At 42.2% G+C, this 22,310-nt stretch overlaps 1 protein-coding gene across 1 annotated transcript in view; it reads left to right on the top strand.

The window, feature by feature from the left end:
- The first annotated feature begins 416 nt into the window (after positions 1-416).
- Positions 417-22,310, top strand: part of LTK (leukocyte receptor tyrosine kinase) — a 56,219-nt gene continuing 34,325 nt past the window's right edge. Inside the window, exons 1-9 of the mRNA XM_050897058.1 lie at positions 417-444; positions 1,665-1,778; positions 6,026-6,181; positions 6,835-7,057; positions 14,079-14,218; positions 16,227-16,364; positions 17,280-17,432; positions 18,537-18,637; positions 20,497-20,663. Coding sequence (XP_050753015.1) covers positions 417-444; positions 1,665-1,778; positions 6,026-6,181; positions 6,835-7,057; positions 14,079-14,218; positions 16,227-16,364; positions 17,280-17,432; positions 18,537-18,637; positions 20,497-20,663 — 1,220 coding nt within the window. The remainder of the gene's footprint in view (positions 445-1,664; positions 1,779-6,025; positions 6,182-6,834; positions 7,058-14,078; positions 14,219-16,226; positions 16,365-17,279; positions 17,433-18,536; positions 18,638-20,496; positions 20,664-22,310) is intronic.

The following is a 22,310-nucleotide window of genomic DNA, read 5'->3' as shown; positions in this document are numbered from 1 at the left end:
GGGAATCCCTGCTCCACCGTTAACCTCCGTGGGCTGCAGGGGGACAGCCTGCCGTCTCACCACGGGCTGCAGGGGAATCTCCGCTCTGGCGCACCTCCTCCCTCTCCTTCCTCGCTGACCTCGCTGTCTGCGTGGTTGTTTCTCTCACATCCCACTCCTCTCCTCACTGCAGCACCAATTTAGCATCTTTCCCCTTCTTAAATACGCTATCACAGAGGTGCTACCGCTGTCGCTGATAGCCTCGGCCTTGGCCAGAGGTGAGTCCAAGTTGGAGCCCGGGAAGCTTCTAGCAGCTTCTCACAGGAGCCACCCCTGTAGCCCCTCCCCTGCTACACAAACCCAATACACATGCTTAGTTTGGGCCTTGTGTATTTCTACATGCACAGGTTAAATAAATAAAAAAAACCATTGTTGGTATGGGTTGTTCCAAAGAGAAGTCAGAAGGTACTGAATATTTAATTGTCAGAAGTACTACAATGGATAATAATTTTGGTAAATTCGTTTTACTTTGAATAACAAAAATTTGATCCAGAAGAACACCTCCATTTAAAACCAGCTAATCTTAGCATGCTGGATTTACTATTGTCATGGTTTAACCCCAGCCGGCAACTAAGCACCACGCAGCCGCTTGCTCACTCCTCCCCGCCCCACCCTGGTGGGATGGGGAGGAGAATTGGGGGGGAGGGGAATAAAACTCATGGGTTAAGATAAGAACAATTTAATAATTGAAATAAAATAAAATACAATAATAACTGTAATGAAAAGGAAGATAACAAAAAGAGAGAAAAATAAAACCCAAGAAAGGCAAGCAACGCACAATGCAGTTGCTCACTACCTGCTGACTAATGCCCAGCAAGTCCCTGAGCAGTGATCAGGGCCTCCTGGCCAACTCCACCCTGTTTATATACTGGGCATGACGTCCTATGGTATGGAATATCCCTTTGGCTAGTTTGGGACAGCTGTCCTGGCTATGCTCCCTCCCAGCTTCTTGTACACCTGCTTGCTGGCAGAGCATGGGAAACTGAAAAACCCTTAACTTAGGATAAGCACTACTTAGCAACAACTAAAACATCAGCATGTTATCAACATTATTCTCACACTAAATCCGAAACACAGCACTGTACCAGTTACTAGGAAGAAGATTAACATATAGATAGCATATATTTTGCAGTTGAACTCTTCTTCTAATCATAGAATCATAGAATGGTTTGGGTCAGAAGGGGCCTTTAAAGATCATCTAGTCCAACCACCCTGCCATGGGCAGGGACATCTTTCACTACATCAGGTTGCTCAAAGCCCTGTCCAACCTGAATGCTTTAGAGGTGTGGTTGTTGGCAGGCAGCTAGATGTGCTGTTACTGCAACATGGGCACTACTGGAATATACAGGGTCGCTTTAGAGGTTATATACTGGTAAAAATGGGAATGGATGAAGAATAGTAAAGAACACATTCTTCAGTAAAATATTTTGTTGTAGTTATGTTTCTGGGAAGTGGTAGGGCTATTCTGAAACAGCATCAGGACAGTACTGCACCAGTACACTGTAATGAGGGTGAGTGTAATATAACAGGGCTTTGTTAAATATATGTTCATGCTTAACAATATGGGAGCATAGTTTTGTATAGAAACATCAAACTCTTCCCCTGTTCTTTTTGTTTTGTTATAGTTGTTGTCTCCTGTTCTGGATCACATGAAGAAAACTCTTCTTCACCAAATCCACCTCAGAAGCTCTCCCTGATAAAAAATAGGATGGTTTCATTGCATCAGCCTTCTAAACCAGGTACCACAAGTCCTCTTCCTTACATCCTCCTTATTTCTACTTTAGAATCTAGGTGTAAGATAGATGCTAGCAGTCACAAGGACCCTTCACCAGAAAGCTGTGCTACTGGATTTCTGACTGGAAATGGAGCAATGACTCAGAAAGGCCAGTGTAACCTTAAGGGAATCCCTTACTTATTAAAAAAAAAAAGAAAAAAAAGGAAAAAAAGAAAACAGCAGAAAAAAAAGGAAAGAAAAAGAATAATCTTCTCCATCAGCACAGTGAAATCCATCAGATTTGAGGCTGGGAGTTCTTGAAATAAAAGCTAATTAGTGGAGCTGCTTTCCAGCAACTGTAGAAAAAACTACCTTTCTTGATACTGAATTAAGTTTTTTTTCAACCGGAATTTTCTTTTTCTAGGCATTGTAAAAGCACAGTGAGCTGGACAAAATGCTTGTGAGATAGGTAGGATGAATTTGGTCTTACTGTGGTGCCAGGATAGAAGTAGCAAACACTATACTTTATAAATGCCTAAGAGAAATGACCCAGTTGTTATTGGTGGTGTGAAAACTTGGAAATTGAAGTGACGCCTTTTCATTTAGTGAAATAATCACAGAATGGTTGAGGTTGGAATGGACCTCTTGAGACCATCTAGTCCAACCCCCCAGCTCAAACAGAGTCAGCTAGAGCAGGTTGCCCATGACCGTGTCCAGATGGCTTTTGAATATCTCCGCACATGGAGACTGCACGCTCTCTGGGCAACCTGTTCCAGTGTTTGACCGCTCTTACAGTAAAAAAGTGTTTTCTTGTGTTCAGATTGAATTTCTTGTTCTTTTAATTTGTGCCCATTGCCTCTTGTCCTGTCAGTGGACACTACTGAGAGGTATCTGGCTTCCTCTTCATTCCTCCCATCAGTTGTTTGTACACATTGATAAAATCCCCCTGAGCCTTCTGTTCTACAGGCTGAACAGTCCCAGTTCTGTCAGCCTGTCCTCTTATGAAAGATGCTCCAGTCCCTCAGTCATCTTTGTGGACCTATGCTGACTTGTTCTAGTAAATCCGTATCTTTCTTGTATGAGGGAGCCCAGAGCTGGGCACAGTAGTCCAGATGTGGTCTCACCACTGCTGAGTAGAGAGGAAGGATGGCCTCTCTCGATCTGCTGGCAATGCTCTTCCTAATGCAGCCCAGAAGGCTGTTGGCCGCCTTTGTCACAAGGGTGCATTGCTGGCTCATGGACAGCTTGTGGTCCACCAGGACCCCAAAGTCCTTCTCTTCAGAGCTGCTTTCTGGCCAGTCAGTCCTTCTCTTCAGAGCTGCTTTCTGGCCAGTCAGCCCCCAGCATGTACTGCTGCCAGGGGTTCTTCGTCCCGAACTTTCAAGAGGTTCCTATCAGCCCAATCTCCAGCCTGTCCAGGTTGCTCTGAGTAGCAGCATAGCCGTCTGGTGTGTCAGCTGCTCCTCCCTGTTTTGTAACTCCTGTGAACTTGCTGAGGGTGCACTCTGCCCCCTCGTCCAGGTCATTAATGAAGATGCTAAACAATAAAGAAAGGCCTGTGCATGTTAGAAAAGTCACATACATTCCTCACAGGAGGTGGCAAGGTGACCTAGCCTTGCCAGAGAGGAGTTCCTTATAGTAACATCTTGCAGATGGTATCTAATTCTTTCAAGTGTGATTCTCCTTTCTGACATGCCCTGGACTGTCCATGAGCTTTCTTCAATCTAAGCTTCTTCAGAGCACTTTTGTAACCTCTTAAAATATGTCCTTTGCTGATTGTAGTAATATGGATACATTTCTCTCTCTATTTTACTTTTTTCCTTTTCATCTCTGTCACATTTTGCCTTTCTGCAGACCTGCGCTTGAAGTTCTCCAAGTTCATAGGTGCTAAGCAAAGCTGGATATGAAGCATCTGTAAGGTGCTACACAGTAGTGTCAGAGGTTGCAGCTTTCAGTGTTCTCTTTCACTGTGACCACGTGAGTGTACCCAGTTCTTTTGCTCTGTGATTTATGCTGAACAACAGCTTCTTGTTGATCAGTCTTTCCATCACAATGCAATGCACATGGTCTGTTGCCAAAAAGTCCTTTTTTTACCAGATGTCAACAGCTTCCCTGATCTGTTTCAGACTCTTCTCCCAGGCGTTTAGATCCTCTCTGGCCTCAAGTTGTGGAAGATAGGCTTTATACAGCCCGGAGAATATGGGAATTAGGTGCTTTTGAAAGAGAACATTGTGGTCGCTTATCTGAGCTGCAAACTGCTTTGTTATGTGAGGCATGTTCGAAGGATTAAGTCTGCATTGGTACAGTCCTTGCTACTGCAAGCGGGGGTGTTGGTAAGATGTAATGAAATTATTTTGTCATAAATATTAAGTTTCAACTAACCTTCTATTTAAAAAAGAAATGGAATTTTTTTCTTTCCTGAGCTCTCACTTCGCTCTCTTGCACTGTCATGCTGTTGTGAGAGAAATTGCTTTCTGGGTTTTAGGACTAACTAGATTTTTACATGATAAAAATATTACTACTACTACTGAGAATAAGTCTGTGGGTACTGAGTTAAACTGTCAAACTTTAATAAATTTGAAACAGCACAGCAGGTCTGGATCAGGACTCTGCTTTGTCTCACACAGCCGTGGAGTTTCTGAGCTATTGAGATCCCTAAAGCTGTTTTACTGGATCGTCAAACCACAGCCTGAAGCTGTGCACAGACATCTTTCCTTAGATCCAGCAGAGCCAGGAGAGTGGCTGGTGTCCTCCTTCCTGTGCCGTGCTGGAAGCTGGCATTGCGTACGCACACGCACACGCACAATTTGCCAGTTCATCTGCTTGTGGCTTCCATTTTAAAATGATGGGCTAAACACTGCAGTAGACCTTTGGTAAGCTGTATGGATTTGATGAGGTGAGCTGAGAAGCTATTAAGGTGGTTGGCCAAGGTGGTCGGTCAAGAGAGGCAGTAACCTCCAGCGGCGAGCAGGCCAGAAAGGGCTGGGGAGCGCACTAGAGGAACTGGAGGAGGAGATGTGTTCAGGTGGGATTTCACAGCCTGTCCCAAGCCACAGTGATGTGCAACTCTGTAACATCTGTGTTTCTCTTACCCCTGCACACTGGGTGGTGTTTTATAAAAATGTAGTTACAATTAATTTTAAAAATTAGGAAAACTTGTCTTCTTTGGCTGTTGCACTCAAAAGATGCTTCCATTTCTTCTTTTTCTGAAAGCTTAGTTAAAGTATAGCCAATCTTCTGGAGGCTCTTATGTTTTTATTTCTGCCCCACCTGTGTTGCCTGTGCAACCACCTATCCTTGTTATATCCCTGACCTTAATTCTGTTCTTTATACCTGTCTTTTCTGCTCCCCAGAAACAGGGCTACCAAAGGGATAACATTGTGTCATTCATGTTTGCAAGGTCTGAGTACCCTCTAAACATCGAGATCCCAAATATGAATGTTTAGTCTCTTATTATTTCTCGTGTGGCCTGGGGGTCCTCCAGTTATTACTGTAATATTATTATTACTACTGAAAATAAATATCATGCAAGTTAATATCAGCTTACCATATCTATTCAGCCCCACTCTGTGTGGGAGAGCTTTGTGCAGCTAACATCCCTTCAGGGAGTTTATATTAGATTGATGAGAGAACAGTGAATTACTTTTTGTCTGGTTTATAATATGCTGATTATGAAAAATTCTGGCCAGGATGATCTAGTGTTCTCAGTGCTGCAAATGGACTCTGGAGTTTGTTAAGAGGGTGTTCTTGTCCATCCTGCTGGAGGAAAGCAAAACTGTTTAAAAAAATAAAAATAAAAAAATAGTAAAGCTTGCATTGCTCAGCTATTCTGCTTGAGACCCTGTCAAGCTCTTTCTATTGCTGAGAGAGGGTTGACCTTAGAGTTTCATTTGTTCCTCTCTGCCAAAATGCTAAATCCATACAGTTTCAATATCCTTGCTGCACTAGGTATTATTCTCATTCAGGATTTTATGTACATGTGGGCTAGACCTTCCACTGATGTAAATTCACTGTTGATACCGGTGGGAGGATGCTGATTTACACCTGCCAAGAATTTGCAGGGTTGTTTTTCATTCTGGCATGTTCCTTCACCCGCCCTGGGAGAGACTGTTGTTATTGCACAAGATAAACTTCCTTTTTTCCCTTCAACTCTTCCATTTCTTGGGAGAGATAGCCCCCATACACTGTACGTCTGTTCATTCATGTGCCCACACCACCCCTGCCCCTTGAACTGGGGAAGGCCTCAATGAAACCTTTGGTTTCTCATAACAGAAATCTCTTGTATCATCGGCTCAAGCTGTTCATGGGTGACGTCTACAGACAGTTTTGGACAACCGGACTGGGTGTTATCTTCAGTTGGTGTCCTGGTGTCTCAGGAGAGGCAGCAGCTGCTTCTGGAAAACAGTTCCTCCCGTGGAGATCTTGAAGGTAGGCAGAGTTACAGTTCCCCTCGAATGGACACCTGCTTTCTCCCAGCACTGGTAGCACCTGTGGGTGGCAGCAACAGGAGCCAGCAGGCTGAGGCCTCAGGCACATGTCACCAAAAATACTGCCATGTGCTGGTTCTGGTGCACAACTCGTAAGTGCGCTGTCAGTGCCCAAGAGTCACTAAGAGCCATATAATGTATGTGCACTTCCTGAGTTGTGTATGTATGTACCCTGTAAACAGCCAGCCCCTTTATATACTCGTTTTGTATCTCCCTGTTTTAGTATAAGCTACTTTTGCTTACAGAGACTGGATTTTTCTTAGGAAACTCAATCCTTTACAAGCCAGGGCTGGCTCCACATGTCTGCTGTCTGACTTGCAAAGTCTTTGGCTTTTGTTTTGTTGGACCTGTCTTCACTCTGCTTTGTTTGGTTTCTTCTCTTCTCATTTCTTCTATCACTTCTTTACTTATTTCCCTCATTTTTACTTTATTCTCCTTTCTCTACTTTCTGTTATTTTTTGGTTTTTATGTATAGTCCTCTCCTTTCTTCTCATGATTCCTTTCTTCAAACTCCTTACCCATTTTCCTCTTACTATCTCTCTTCCATCCACACTGTGTGTCTCTTCTTTTTTTTTTTTTTTTTTTTCCTCACAGGGGACATTTTCCTCCTGAACACCAGTAGGCTCCCAGATAGATGTGAGTTCAGCCTGCATAGCCCCATCCTGCCTGGGAGCTTGGACTCTTGCTTGCTGGAACTGGCCATATGTTCACAGGATGCTGTTCCTCTCCTCCAGAGGTTCACAGTTGAAATCAGATATGTGGAGACAAACAGAAATATAATAATTTCTCTGAGAGTTGGCCATGAGGAGGATGCCGGGTAAGACAATCAATTTGCAGCTGTTTAGACTTTGAATTGCAGGGTAGGGTGGAGTCCCTCCAGGCCACTGTTTATCAGTGTCTTCTCCCTTCTTGAGATAAGTGCTGCTGTTACAGCAGAAAATGAAGGCAGAACTGTCAGGACTGAAGCGTGCAGCTTCCTGACAGGATGTCTGTAACAGACCCAGGTTTTATGTGTCCCCTTTGCGAAGAATACACTTGCTTAGGACTCACTCTTCTTCCTTCACATTTGGAAGGGTCAAGAGTGGTTGACTCTCTCACTGATGCTAGGACTATAGCTGTAAAATGCACTCAGTCCAAAGACTGCCTTGGCAATGTGACTGGTATCTCTAAGTATTCAAGGGGTCCTATCATTGTTACAAGGGTCACATTTCTTATTTTGAGGTAGGGTTAACTTTACCTCTTTTGTAATTTCCTCCTTCTGTCTGCTAAGTTCAGGAGCATCCTCTTTTGCTTCATTTGTAGAGCTCAAGGTGGGGAAAAACAGAGGCTAGAGGTGAGAAGAGGTGAAGACAAAAAAAGAAAGTGCAGCAACCCTGGATCTTGTCCTGTATTCTCTTCTTTTGATCTTCCCAGTGTTTTACTTTTTCATTCCTGCGTGTAGCAGAATGCAGTAAGGAGGAGAAATGGGCAAAGGGAATGAATCACAACAGGAAAAGAAGGAGAAAAGTCCACGTGTCATCTGATTTTGCCATTTTCCATGCGCTTGTTTTTCCTTTGCTGCAATCTGCCTTGTAAGAACCTAGGTCAGACACGCAACAGAGCTTTTTATTTCCATCACCTGACTGACTCCCATGGAGAACTTAAGCAATAGATCCCAGTTCTTGTTTTCTTTGAGTTCTTTGGCACTCCCCAGGCTGCCATGGAGATGTGTAGCCAAGACTCCTGGTCAGCCAAAGATAGCAGAGTTTGACTAAAAAGAGGTATTTATTTTCTTTCAGATCCCTCTCTCTCTCTCCTGCTTTTAGCTATTGCTCACTTCCTTCCTGGCTACTCCTTCCCCTTCTTCTTGCCAGTTTCACAAGGAATCTGTTGCATTTTCTGGGGTCAGTTTCTAATGTCCTTCGTTATCTATAACTGCTCTTGCTGCTTTGAGTATTTGACAAGCCTCTGCAACTGCAGCCACAGCTCCATTCCCCTATATAAACTCATAAAATACCCTTTTGATATACCTAGCTGGCCAGACCAGGCGTTGATCACAATCACTGCAGCATCTCTGGAATGGATCATATATGTTTTTTAACAGCTTATTTGAGAACTGCAAAACAATTCTACATGAAATCAAGATTATCATCTCTCTAAAAGTGATGGCATTTAGATTTATTAGAATGGAGTTAACTTTACTGGAAGTTGGCATAGACACTGGTATTACTTTTTCTTAGTGAGTGAAATGAAGCACTGGTAAGCTCAGGGGGTTTAGTATTAAGGTTTTAAAGATGGAAGGTGACTGGGTCCTGTTTTAAATCAAGATAGAAAGGAGGGATAGAAAAGAGACAAAACAGAGTTAGGAACCAAGTTAGGTCAAATACCCTTCCTTTTCCCCCTCATTACAGGGAAACTCTTTAAAGTCTCTGCACAATTCCAGAAAAATCTGAGCGTGCAGGCAGGACAAAATTTATTTCTAACACACTGATTGAGCTGCTTCTTACTAGGCAGGTAGTCTGAAATGAAAATTCTCTCCATGATTAAGATTTTAACAACATTTGTTGTTAAGAAAAGACCATCCTGAAGCGTACCCGCTTTCCAGGGGCTTTCCATAGGGAGTGGGAGTTCTACAAGCTTTTCTGTGTTAACCAAACACTGCTGCACAATTTAGAGCAGAACAAGGAGGACGATGAGCAAGTGACCTTGTGATAGATGCCTATGTGTAGTACATAATTTAACCATTGACAGTTACTACCAAGGGATTGTCTTGAGATCAGAGTGGAAACTTAGATATAGAAAAAAGGCTAGGTGGCACTTTTTCAGACGATCAGGCACTCCAAAAAATCCTGCTTTAGTCCCTTTTGTCACCCCTCAATTACAGAATCAAGCTATACTTCATCATAAATTCTGGCTGCACCAGACCACTTCAGTGAACTGTCCTCTTTCTGGACCTAGAAATCTTCTCCTGATGGTGTTTCCTCCTTCAAGATCCATCAGCTACACAGTTCCCAAAAGCTTAGATATATGTCATGCATGTGAGAAAGTTGCTGTCCTGTCCACCTCACTAACTACTAGGATTTATCATTAAATTGGTAGTATTGAAGCTGCCACTCATTTTTTCACACATATACTTTAGTGAAAGAACAAAGAAACAGTTGGACCTTCAGACACCATGTCCTCTGAACAAGTAGGGCAAAGTCACAGTATTTATTGTTATATACCACACGTATAGGGCATGGGTATTCTGAGTTACTACCATTAGAGGGAGAACCACTGAGGGAGTGAGGTGTTTGAAATTCTATATATTTACAAAAAATATATAAAATTCTATTTCTCATTATCTCAGTAGAGCTCAAACATCAAGAGCCTATAGCTTTGCTTGCAAGTGCAAGCCTTCTTCATCTGGCACTTGGCTCAGAAAGCTGTCTTCACTTTCTCAGGGTTACAGTTACAGTGCTCGTTCAGGTCACATCTAATGTCTTTTTTACTATTTTGCTTATCCCACCTTTTTCCTCTTTACCACACAGACCTAGAAACAGTCACAGCTGAAAATTCTTCTGAGTCCTGTGTGCTTTTGTTTTGAATGGTTTCACATGCTTGTGTTTGTCGTTGACCACAATTATTTCAGTGTTGTCAGCCAAAACTGTTTCAGTAAGGAGCTAGTTTCTTTCAACTCTAAATATTCACACTTCAGTGAAAATAAAAAAGCATCACTTGGGGCAGGGATAATCTTTTCCCTTTCCGTGGTCAATAAGCCAATTTGATTTTGTTCTGTTTTCTTTCTGAAATATAAGGCGCTGGCCATGATAGTCTTGGTAGGTCAAAAAGCAAAAAGTTCACTGCCGTGTGCACACGTGGGTTTTCAGTTAGCCAATCTCACAAAACAATTATTGCTTAGTTTTTTGTGACTTCCCCCTTTTTGGGGGGGAGTGGTGGTACTAAAATGCCCTGCCAGCTTCTGAGACACTTGTAGAAACTTACCATCTTTGACACTTCTGTTCTACTAATGTGGTTGTTTTCATCCACAGAAGTTATTTAACTTCTACTATTGTGCATAGAAACATTGCCATATAGCTATTCTGAACATCTAGAAACACGTATGGTCATTTGAGTTTCATAAATTAGGTGTCCAACTACATAAGCCTTTGAAAGGGAGCAGTCTGGTAAGCATCCTCAGAAAATGCCTAATACATACTGACAACAATGAGCACGGCCATTTCGACTAAAAAATGCAGCTAAAAGAGGAGAGGCTTTCCAGCCATTATATAAGACTATGATTTTTGAACACTAATCTGGGAGTATGATTTACTGCCCCTTATGCTTCTGTTGAAATTGCACCCAAAAATACACTGGGTCAAATCAGAACTCTTTAACTGGTTGGTGAAGACAAGAGGGGTAGGCATGTGTTCTGCTCTCTCATCTATTTCCTTTTAAGTCCAATGGCTAGAACTAGATGTTTGTGAAGACTTGCAGGCAACAACTTCCTGTATGTAGAAAAGTAATGTAAATCTTCGAATTTGTATGTTCACTGATTGAGCCTAGAAGCATTTAGCATACATACCTTTGTGCAATAACCCATGCAGTGAGTCCCCCTAATTCAGAAAAGGTTTCAGCTTTCCTGTTCTGCTTTGTTGAATTTTTCACTCTTAATGAAGAAATTGTTGTTCTTACTATTAAAAGTCTTTCTTAAAATTAATGATCAGTTACCTTTGTTGGATATGGAAAGGCATGGCATAGAAAGGATTGGTAAGGAGGGGGAGGAAAACTTTTGCTCAGCAGAGGAGATTGAGAGGCTAATGAAAATCAAAAGTTGAAAATACAAATCAAAAGTTGAAATTATAGGTTTGCAGGCTGAATCTTGAATTCTCTTGCGTTAAGCATCAGGGTGCTTGCAACTCCAAACTTTCTATCCATGCAAATTTCTCAAAATTATGTCCGACTCTGATAGCCCTTCCATACATACAGATCCATTTTAACATCTCTATTTAGAAGCAAAGTAATATTACCTCATTACTTGAGATCTGCTTTGACATAAAATCAATAGTAAAGGTATTGTCAAGCTTGGCTTATCTGGAAGCTGGCTGCAATGATCCATCTTCTGCTAGATCGACGATGGGCTTCGTTTCTGATTCCATTAAGAAAATTAAATTGGCTCTGACTAGCCCCTGTGTGGATAGTGGGACCAAGCAAAGAAGGTGTAATCATTTACAGCATTAGAAATCTTGCTGCAGTTGGATCTTGGGGGCGAGGCTTTCTCTGAAGGGGTATACCTTGATGATGATGAGACTCCATACACAGAAGTATTCTGGGTGATGCAAAGCTACTTGTCATTTTTGCAGTCTCTGGATGCTTGCCAGCTTTTGCTGTGGTGTTATAAATGGAGTCAAATTTCAGTACTAGAGATATTTCAGTGCAGAACTAGAATGTTTCATGGGACCTTAGGGCTCTGACTCAGAAGAGCTGCCAGTTCACACAAGTAGTGGTTTAAGACAGTGGCCTTGCTCTTCTACCAGATGCCACAGTTCTCCCAGCAGAGGTGGCAGAATGGACAGTGTGTCTTTCTCAGTTGTGACATTTCAGAGGTTGGTTTATTGACTTAGATCACCAGTGGTTTTCATTTATTTTGATATACCAGGCTATAAACGGCAAGTTCCAAAATGTCTGGCTCGTAGACCATGTAGGATTAAGGTGCAGCAGCTGAACTAGTCATTGTTTTCAGCTGTGGGGCAGTAATCTCTTTGGTTGCTACTACTAAATGTAACACTGATTGTGAATCAGAGGCTGTGTGCTACAGGTTCCTGTACTCAGGGGTGTGGTAACACTGGCGATACTGTGATGTCTCAGCTGTGGGGTGAGTTGTAACTTGGTGGAGGTACTAGTGTACCATGTCTCAGTGCTTGGAAGGTCTAGTATGCTTAACAGGTAAATTCAAAAGATTTAAAGACTGTCCTTACCTTCAGTGGCTTATTGAACCAATTTGATTAAGGCCCGTTGATTTTTGTGGCCAACAGGATGCAATGGAGTGAAGAACAAAGCTGTGTCATGTAGCAGAAGTGATTCAGTTCTGGGTCAGTGCTGAATGGTCTCAGATGTTGTGCCACAGTGTGGCGGGGGGTATATATTTATAAGTGTATTTATAAGATACACTTATAAGTGCTGGACATTCCTGAAGCTGCACTGTAATACCAAATGAAAGTAAAAGTCGTTCTCCTTTGTTGGGTAGCAGAGATGGTGCAGTTGTGGTTCAGGGCTGTACATTTCTGAAGCTGAATTAAATTATATTGAACTATTGAATATGCTATGATGGGACAGGAAACAGGAGAAATAGGGTCATCTTGATAAGAAGAGCTCAACTTCAGATGAGTTTAGGGTATCTGTGGGTATTTATGTGTGTGTACAATGGTGAAAGTGGAAGACGGGGGGATGCCATAGAAGGGATAGTAAGAAACTCTCACCAGAAAAAGGTATATAGTTGGTTTGTGGAGGAAAGAATAAGTTAGGTAACTAATTAGTGGCAAGGAAAAGCAGAGAGGGTGATAAAAAATTAAAGTTGCTTTGAGTTTTTTGCAAGTTGCAAATTAGGTGGTCTGTGAGTTTTATATTGTGTCCAGTAGAGATGTGTCTGTTGTCCGAGTGTTGCCTTCTAATGTGTTTCTGGTGCAGGACAAGGGCTAGATGATCACTTCAGGGCAGCTGAAAGCATTTTGCAAGTGTAAAAATAATACTAGGTGCAGAGCCTAAGCAACACATCTTAACACTGTGGCCTGGCCTCCTTATCATCCCACTGGCACTGACTTAGAGTCACTCATCCAGGGTGCCCCCAGCAACATCAGCAGCATGTAGGATATGGGTAAATTTATCTCTGTCTGGTACTCTTTTCAGAAAAGAGCTTAGAGCAAGGATTCCTTTGTCACTATCCTTGCTACAACCCCTTTACAAAATAATAACATATGGTTTTAACTGTATTTTATTGTCTTGTTAACATGAGGTAGAAGGACAGTTTTTAAAAATAAAAATATTTTTAAGAATACTGCTGGATTTTTTTAATGACACCTGGATACCCTGACTTCCATCAGGCTGATTTCAGTGAAATACTTTGAAAATTCCCATTTGGTATGTCTCTCTAGCTTTCAATGCCTAACAACCATCTTTAAAATTAGAGTGCATGGGACCATCTGTCTTTCTCTGAACTGCCACAAGTGCTGCACAATTGAGAAACCTTTGCTGTCTAGGGGCTATGGCATTTGTTCTGTGGTGAAATGTAAATTGCCAGAGCAATCTGCATTTTCTGGAACACCACTTCTCTTCTTCCCCTTGCTCTGTGGTGCACTTTAGCTTGTTAAGCTGGGAGATTAGATAGAGAATGCACAGAAAAAGGTTCTCACACTTGACACAACCACGAAACATTCAGGGCCAGACATTTACTTCCAGAACATACAATGTCAGTGTTAGCTTGAGGAGATCCAGAGCCTTGTGCAGCTGCTTGGTTGATCTGTACTTGCAAGAGCAAACAGAACACAACCATATATATGGAAGGCACATATTGGGGGTGGTGGTGTCCAAAACTGGGGGTAATTTAAGCCCCGTTTTAACTTAAGAATCATTGGGAATGGTTGGATCTTTTCATCATTAGCAATAGGATCTGCAGAAAAGATAACTGAACATGAGCTTGTTAGGCTGAACGTCACTTGTTTTATATTAACACCTGTTTGTTGTGTTGGAGTTTACATTCATCGACCTATTTCCCATGTGGATACTATTACTTCTATTTGGTACAGTGCAGAATCTTTATGCTAGAGACTCCATGGATTCCAGTGTGCTGTGTGTATGTCTGATAGCTCTTTGTTGTCTTCTAGGATGAAATGGAAATACCTGATGGCCCAGATTGGCCGAATAGAAAGACCTTTTAAAATCACCTTGCTGTATTCAAACTGTGGAGCACAAGAGGTTGGAGTACTGGCAGTGGGCTCCTTGCAACTCAGGAACTGCTTTCATGGTATGTTGCAATACAGTCAGGTTTGGAATAACCAAATGAAGTCAGACAAGAGAGCAGCATCCTCACCAAAATTGATGAGTGTGATCAGGGAGTTGGTCAGATGGGATTTAAATGAAAGCTGAGCCTCCTCTGGGGTTTCTGGCAGAGCTTACCTGTCAAGGGTCACATTTGCATGTGCTTTATGTGTGTGCACACATGTGTACGTGATCCGAAGGTGGGGTTGAAGCTCAGAATTATAGAACTGATTTAAGTGATCCTCTCTGCTTTTTACCTTTGCTTTGCTTGATCTTTGTATGAGAAAACAACAGGGCTTATGCTGCATCCAGCAACAGGGATGGAAAAAAGTCTTTGCTCAGATTATTTTAGCATTTAATATTTTTCTTTCTTAAATAATCAAGAACAAAAGACTACCCTGTGTCACCAAAGCCGTTTCCATACTGGGGCTCTATCTTCCAAATCTATAAAGAAAAGAAACATTGATCTGCACTCCATGGGGTCTGTTTGCTACTGCCAGGCTGAGAACTTCTGTCTGAAATGAAAATAATTGGAATGTAATTATTTTCTCCAAAGTACTGAGTGCTCAGCTCAGAAATCCTCAGTTTTACCTGGCACTTACAGGCCTGTTGTGAATGTCGTGCAAATGATCCTCAGTAGCTGTGCAGAACCTTGCTAATGTCATTTAGGCTTCTTGGAAGTACAAGAGTCTGTCGGCACAGGCAGCCTGCAGGGTGGAGACATAATCATCTTCACTTCCTGGTTTTCATGCATTAATGTAATGCTATTGTCTCCATTTTGCAGACACTATAGCAATAGCTTGGAATGTAATGTAAAAAGCTTCAAATGTAAAAAGAGAATACTGGTTTCACAGAGCTGTTTCGTAATACATCATGAGACTGGTTTTGATCATATTAGAGATTTAATTTTATTGCAGTCATTATTCTTTTAATTTAACAAACGTTATATTTTTAATGTAATGGTTTTTTGACAGTCATGGAGTTTTGAGGGGATGCATACAGCCTGAAGCACTATGCTAAACACTCAGTCCCTAAATAAGCTGATGCATGTACCCAGCACAACACAGTGCCATGAAGAAATACTGTTTCAGACTGTGTACCTGGACTGCTGCAGAGGTGTCCTTTTCCCTTTCTTCTGGAATTGGTTCCCTAATTTTTGCATTTTTTCCAGAGCAGTAACAATCCCGGTGGAACTTCTGTGCAGAGCTCTGCTAAAGGGGAGCAGGTCCATAAGAGACCTACACAAACCTGCAGGTCCATAACAGACCCATGCTCACACACATCCACAGGACAGGCTGGCTGCATTAAGAGTCATGCTTTTGGGAAATATCAGACTTAAAAATTGTGTTCAGCCTGGTTGCTGGGTACCTGTGCAGTCAGTCAAATGCTCCTGGAGTGTAGCTGACTAGACTAGCTAGGGTGCATGAGTAAAGTTCCTGCACAGTGAGCTGACTTGCTGGGGAAGCATCTATCATCTCGGGCTGGATGCCACAGAGCTGGCACAGAAATGTGTCAGCAGCACGAGTGTTAGTTAAGCCTGAGTCTCAATAGGGCATAGCAATGTGTCTGTCAGGACCAGAGTTAAGTGGTTATCTCTGCCTCCAGCAGCAGAGTGTCATGCAGCATGCCACAGCTGCCTGGCAGGTGCACAGTCACGTGTGCAGAACTGAGGAGCACACCATGGTAGGAAACTGCAAATAAAAAAAGAAAAAAAAGTTTTAAAAAAGAAAAGTCATTATCTAAAGATAGCACGAACACAGCAGTAGACAGTGCATGAGAGAGAAAGGAGCAATAAATTTGGCCTCCATGAGAGCTGAGTTGATCTGCAGGAATCTCATGCTGGATAGAAACCTACATGGTGAAAGGCAGAGGTGAGTATCATTTATCACCCAAAGGATACTCTCTGAGGTCCTACACATGAAGGCTGATACACATGAAGGGTCATACACATTCTGCCAACTCATCTCTGGGCTTCTTTCTCTTTTTTCCTTTAGATAAAGAAAACCAAGATCTTTCTATATATGACAAAGGCTCCACCTTCCCCTGCCTTCATGGAGGCTGTGTCAGCCACCTACAAATCTGTGAATTCATCAGTGATTGCCCTGCCAAAGAACAGGAAGGAGTGAGGTGTGGTGAGTATGTGGCATGGCACTTTGTGGGAACCTTCATCCCATTAGAAGAAATAATTTAGAATGAAAAATGAGTTAAATTGATTCCATCTCTAGATTAATTCAGTATTTTGCCTTCTGAATTAATTTAGCCTATTTACATTAATTGGATACCAAGATTCTCTTTGAAAATTCACCCTATATAGGATAAAATGGATTTAGGTTTTTTGGTTTGGTTTGTCTTTTTAAATGTTGCAGTAAGGAGCTCAATGACCTGTCTTTCATAGTTGCTGCTGCTTCAGAGAAAGGCAAAACCTTATTTACATGTCTGCAGCTGGGTGAGCAATTCCTTCTGGACCCAAGGTCTGAACCTCCCTGCACTGGAAGGTGCTGATTGTCTTTCTAGTGCCAGCCATCAACGTGGTCATAAGTCTGTCCCTCCAAGATCCCAGTTCAGAGTTCTTCTTGCACATCATGATAGAGAAGTCCCCTGGCTCAGTGTATGTGGTGCTAAGAAGCATCATTTAGCATTGTTGCAAGTACAGTGGCGGAGATCTAAAATAATCTGTTGATTGGCCTTCCTTTAAGTGGACATAGAAAACTCTGTGATGCCTGCAGTTTCATATGGAGCAAGGCCTTTACAAACATATGGCAGTGATATACCATTCTTTAGATTGTGGGAGCTGCGGTTTTGTACAGTATCTAGAGCAGGACAGAACTGCAAAGTCTCAGATATTTCCAGAAGCAAAGTGTTAGCTTTCTGATGGTGACTCTGGAAATAAACAAATGAGACCTATTTATATTTTGACACTGAAAAACTGTGTAGCATAGATTGGGTAGCTTAGACAACCACAATGAGCTTTGACTTTTGCTGCTGTTTGTGTTCTTCCATAATCAAGTTTCTCCTATTTTCCTGCTTTTTCTTATTCTCCATTGTAGACAGTCTCCCAGAGGGCTCACATTGCTCTTTTGAAGAGGGTCCATGTGGCTGGACACTGAATGAAACTGCAGCATTTCCTTGGTCTATTCGGGGCTTTACTGAAATGATTCAAGATGACTCATTTGTAGGGTCTACCTTGCAAGCCACTGGTGGTAGGTTCCTCATAGTTCTCTCACTCTCTTTGTGTATGTGTGCATGTGTATGTATATATACAATAGCCTTGAACTTAGGGGTTTTAAATTGGTTAAAATTTTTGGCATCATTGCCAAATGAACTTTAGCATCAGTATTATCTATAACAACTTTAAATGTAGCTAAAATTAACTTTTGAACATGATTTGAAACTTTATATGAAACAAGTTCTGCAACAAAGTTAACACGAAACTATCGGAGAGTAGGATTCTCCTTCACCTTAAAAAAATATATATAATGAATTCTCTTTTCTCTATATATACTTCTTTCCTCCTTCTTCCTCTTATGAGCTATGCAATTGCAGAGTACTTCAGCAGCAATATGACAGCTGCTGCATCACAAAGTAAAAATTGCCCAACAGAACTAGGCAGCTTGTAGAAACAAATCTTTTGGAGACCCTTGCCAGACTCCACCAGTGGGTTAGGAAGAGCATCACATGTAAGCATATCTCAAGACCAAGTGATCATACACGTTCTCTGCCATAGAATACCACAATAAAAAAAGAGCCAGATAATTCCCAGAACTGTCAGCTTGGTAAATAAGAAGGAGGGAGGCCTGACCCTCACATGTTCAGGTTGAAAGTCAGGAGTGTTAGCACAGATGAATCTTACCTCACAGTTCCCTGTCAAAATGAAGGGTGTCCATATGAGTGTCCTGTTTGTCTCTTGAGAGCTTGTATAAACTGTCCCTGGGAACAAAGACTACAAATAAGCTCTTCCGGCCCAGTGTTTGTCTCAGCAAGGGTCATTGATACTAATGGTGTAAGAATTAGGGCTGATCAGGAGTTCACTGTAGATTGGTGTGAGCCCCTGTATGGGAAGATACTTGAGTGGTGTCTGAGGTTTATGCACTCATATTCCAGGAAAGGGTTTGGGAGGTTGACTTTTGTGCTGCTGAAATCTACCAGAGTGCTTATTATATCCTCACTGATAGATTTGCTCTCAAGCCACGCTTGTCATCTTACTTAGACTGTAATTCAGCACGATGGGGTTAAATTATTCCAGGAGAGTATAAAAAAAAGCAAAACATTATCTTGTCTTTTCTGATTCACTTTTCTGTTCACAGGACACTTCCTCTACCTGCGAGCAGACAGCAATCAGACAAGCGGTATGGCCAAGGCTTACAGTACCAGCTTGCCAGCCGGTATTGCCACTGAAGACTACCAGGTATATCACACTGTCTTAGCACCTTTGTGGAGTTAATCATCAGGCTGTAGGCACTGTTTGCACAATTAGCCCATTCTCCTGTGCCTCTGCACACTCTACGAAACATTGGAAAGCAGAAGAGTTGGCTATACCACCTAGCTAGCTACTTGTTGAAAACTGGAAGGGAGACGTGAGGTGCATCCCCAGTAAGTGCAAACAGGAGCCCCAAATCAACTCCTCAGTATGGAAAACTCCCCAGCCTAGCTGTACCAACTATTCCTCTGAAGGGGACCCAGCACCTGAATTGTATGGGGTGGCCTTGGTTTGTAGGAAGGGAGCTGGCTGTCTGGGCTGTTGAGCCGTTCAGTATACCTGCTGCTGAGACTTCATAAATTCTGCAATACTTTCGTAGGAGTTAACAAACTTGACAGGAGTGTGAAGTTAGCAGGCATTAGATTTTCCAGGAATAGATGAAGATAATAAACTTCTGTTCACGTTCTTCAGGAATTTCAAAAGGTGAGGGCAACCTGGCATGGATAAAATCACGTAACCTGCCTTCAGCCCAAATCTCTACAAAGAATAAGGGGAGCTCCGAGATGCTGGAATTAAAAATATTAAATAATATTGTACTCATAACACTTAGGAAAATTAAGCTGCAAGTTTGAGCTGGAGTCCAGCACTGCTAGGGGAAAACATAAAGCTTTGATGCCTCCTAATTAGAGCTGGCAAAAGAAATATAGTGCAGGTGCCAAAAATGTAACTTCAGCATTTATATTTATTTATAAATCCAGGTCAAGTTTGCTGGGTAGTTCCAACAAAATAAAACGTGCTTGGAGCTAGGTTCACAAAACCAGGAGGAGGAGAAGCAGTAACTGTTGGTTATGGTGTACAGGTCACAGGAGATCTGGACCCATTCTCTCCTCCACTGGCAAGGATTTGAACCCACATTTCAGGAGCGAGGAACTTCCTGTGGTTGTTCTTTGCAGCGCGTGCGTGTGTGTGCTCCCTTTTCTGCTGGTGCTGGTGCTCTCTGTAATACAAAGAGCAGCTGAGCACTCAAAGCAGTGGTGGAAAGAGCAGTTCTCTCTTGCTCTGTGGCAAAGTGGAAGTGGTCGCTCCAAAGAAAGAGGAATGAGTCCTGCTTCAAAATATTCTTTGGCCTGGTGATCAGGTTGCTCACCTGTCATATGGGTGCTACAGTCCAGATGGTGCCTATGACTTGGAGCGCGTATATGGATTGAGGTTTCCTGCCTCTAGAGACAGCCTAATTTCCTCGTTTCAAGGGCATTTGGGGCAGAGCAGCTCTCCCCTTAGAGTGCTTTTGTGCCTGGGTATAGATTGAGCTGTATCAGTGCAACACATTAACCTGGGTGGTTACAATGGGAATCCTTAAAAGATTTAAACTGTGGTTCAAATCCTTTCACAGGAATCTTTAAGCTGGTGAGAACACTAAAGAGGAATGTGGTTAGGATTGTTTTTCTGCAATAACCTAACTCTAGTGGAAGCATTTAATGCTAAAGCATTTCTTGAGTTTAAGCCTGTATTCCTCTGCTTTACTACTTTCTGTTCCTGAAGGAGATAACAAGGAAACCAGTGCTCTCTCACCCAGATGGTGTCTGAGGCCACGGATATTGTCATCAGTGGTTGGAGAACAGCTGCCCAACAGGAGTGTCAGTCAGGGTCTCCACTGAGAAAATTCAGTGCTAGGAACAGTGATGAGTCATACACAAGCAATGGGGGGCCTTAGTGGTGTGCGTGATTAAACAGTTTGACCCAGGATCAAAGGTTTGGTGTCTCAAATCCCCAGGGAGGGGAGAAGTCAGTACCTTTCCCTTTTTATCACACGATACCATTTTTTTTCTCTTCTTCCTCTATTACAGATCCAATTCTCAGTGCATGTTTTTGGCAGCTACAATGGTACCGTCTCCTTCTCTGTCAGGGAAGAGATAAAAGGAGCTCCAGTCACCTTGCCAATGTGGGAAAGGGCAGGGAGCTGGAGTGACCACTGGTTTCTCATCACCTTACCAATGCCAGTGCTTCAGAACCGGTAAGAGCTCCACTGGCAGTATCCAGGGTTATCCCTAGAGATTTAGTAAATTGTTACTGTCTTTGTTGTGAGGCATCACTTTCATTCTTGCCTTCTTCCAGGGCCGTTTCTACTGGAAAAATTACAGGAGTACAGCAATTCTGCTTGCTGAGGAAGTATTCTGTCATACGTGCATATCTTCGTGCATATACACAGCTTAGCTCAGCACAAGCCCACACTGTGTGTCTGCACTTCCATGCAGCCTCAAACAGTGCTTAGGTATTGGGAATAGCAAGGGTCTGTACTAGAAACATTTTACCAGTCTGAGAAAGCCAGTATAGTCACAGTGGCAAAGTGCTCCCACTAGGAAAATAGCTATATTAGCATAGCTGCACTTCGTACTCCCACAGTAAAAACAGCCATGTGAGTCAAATAAGTGGTAAAACCACATTTAGCCAATACAACTGTCTAGTCTAGGATTTATATCAGTGCAGCCTAGGCAACTGGAGATCATTCATTGCCACGTCACTGATGCAACAATCTCAGGAAAAGACCATTGCCCAAATCAGCCTTGCACTAAAGTTTTCACAGTTTTAGATGTGAAAATACAGCGTGACATTGGTTTTCAAATGAAGTCAAATAGTGAAGTTTCAAAGAATTTCAACCCAATCTAATTTTAATCAGGTATTTCTTCTCCCTCACCCAGTGTCATTCGATCTTAAGCCATGTAGCTAGTGTTGGCAGCTGGTTATTTTGCACGACACAAACGATTTTTAAATTGCTCCAATCTGTTTTTTTGCATCTTCCTCAGGAAGGCCTGTTTCACATGCCACTTAAGACAAAAAAATCTCTAAGTCTATACAGTGAATATTATAAATGGCAAAATATCTACCTAATATTGGCAATAAATAATGTCTCAAAACTTCATGGATTAGAAGATGTGAGGGGATTCTTTTTAACTTCAAATATTCTCTGCATCTTTGTGTAAAAGGCTAAGGGATTTGGGTTTGGAAGTGATAGCGACTCAAACCCAAGCAGCAGTAAAACTCAGAGAATGTTGTTCCACACTCTTTCTAGTTTAATTTCATGATTACCTTTGGTTTCAGCATTTTCATGTGTTCACCATACATACCTTTGCTGTGAATTATTCCTTTAGGATAGGATAGGTCTGCATGCTGGCAGCGTGTTTAATATTCTTGTCTGACACTGTCTGGAGCCCTGTGGATTAGCACCTGTTTAGTTCTGCATATGTAAAGTATGACCAGTGAATTTGTTCAGAATAGCTCTTTTCCCCAGGCACTTTCATGTGGACCTAACCACAGCAGAGTCCTACGGCTCTTCAGAGGTATTTAAGACCTTCTGCCTCCTCTGATATACAGTCCCTTATGCTTGTCCCCTGAAGCCTCCGATTTCTGCATCAGCCCTCAGTTCTGAAGCAAAATCGATCTTCTGTGGCAGGAGGGAATGGACAGCAAGAGGCTTTAGGGAGCACTAGCCAGCACTGCATGAAAAAAATTGATATTAAAATACTGTAATGTTTGAAAGAGTTGAGTACTTAGATAAAATGAAAGAAGTAGGTAGGTCATGCATTATGACAGTCTGTTTCAAGTAGTTCTATCTTGTTTCACTTCGTGTAACCTTTTTGCATGCCATTTTCAAACAAATTTA

This window comes from Gymnogyps californianus, chromosome 5 (genome assembly GCF_018139145.2).
Source record: "Gymnogyps californianus isolate 813 chromosome 5, ASM1813914v2, whole genome shotgun sequence".
NCBI classification, from domain to species: domain Eukaryota; kingdom Metazoa; phylum Chordata; class Aves; order Accipitriformes; family Cathartidae; genus Gymnogyps; species Gymnogyps californianus.
Note: the sequence above shows the minus strand (reverse complement) of the source record. Positions and strands in the feature narration are given on the sequence as shown.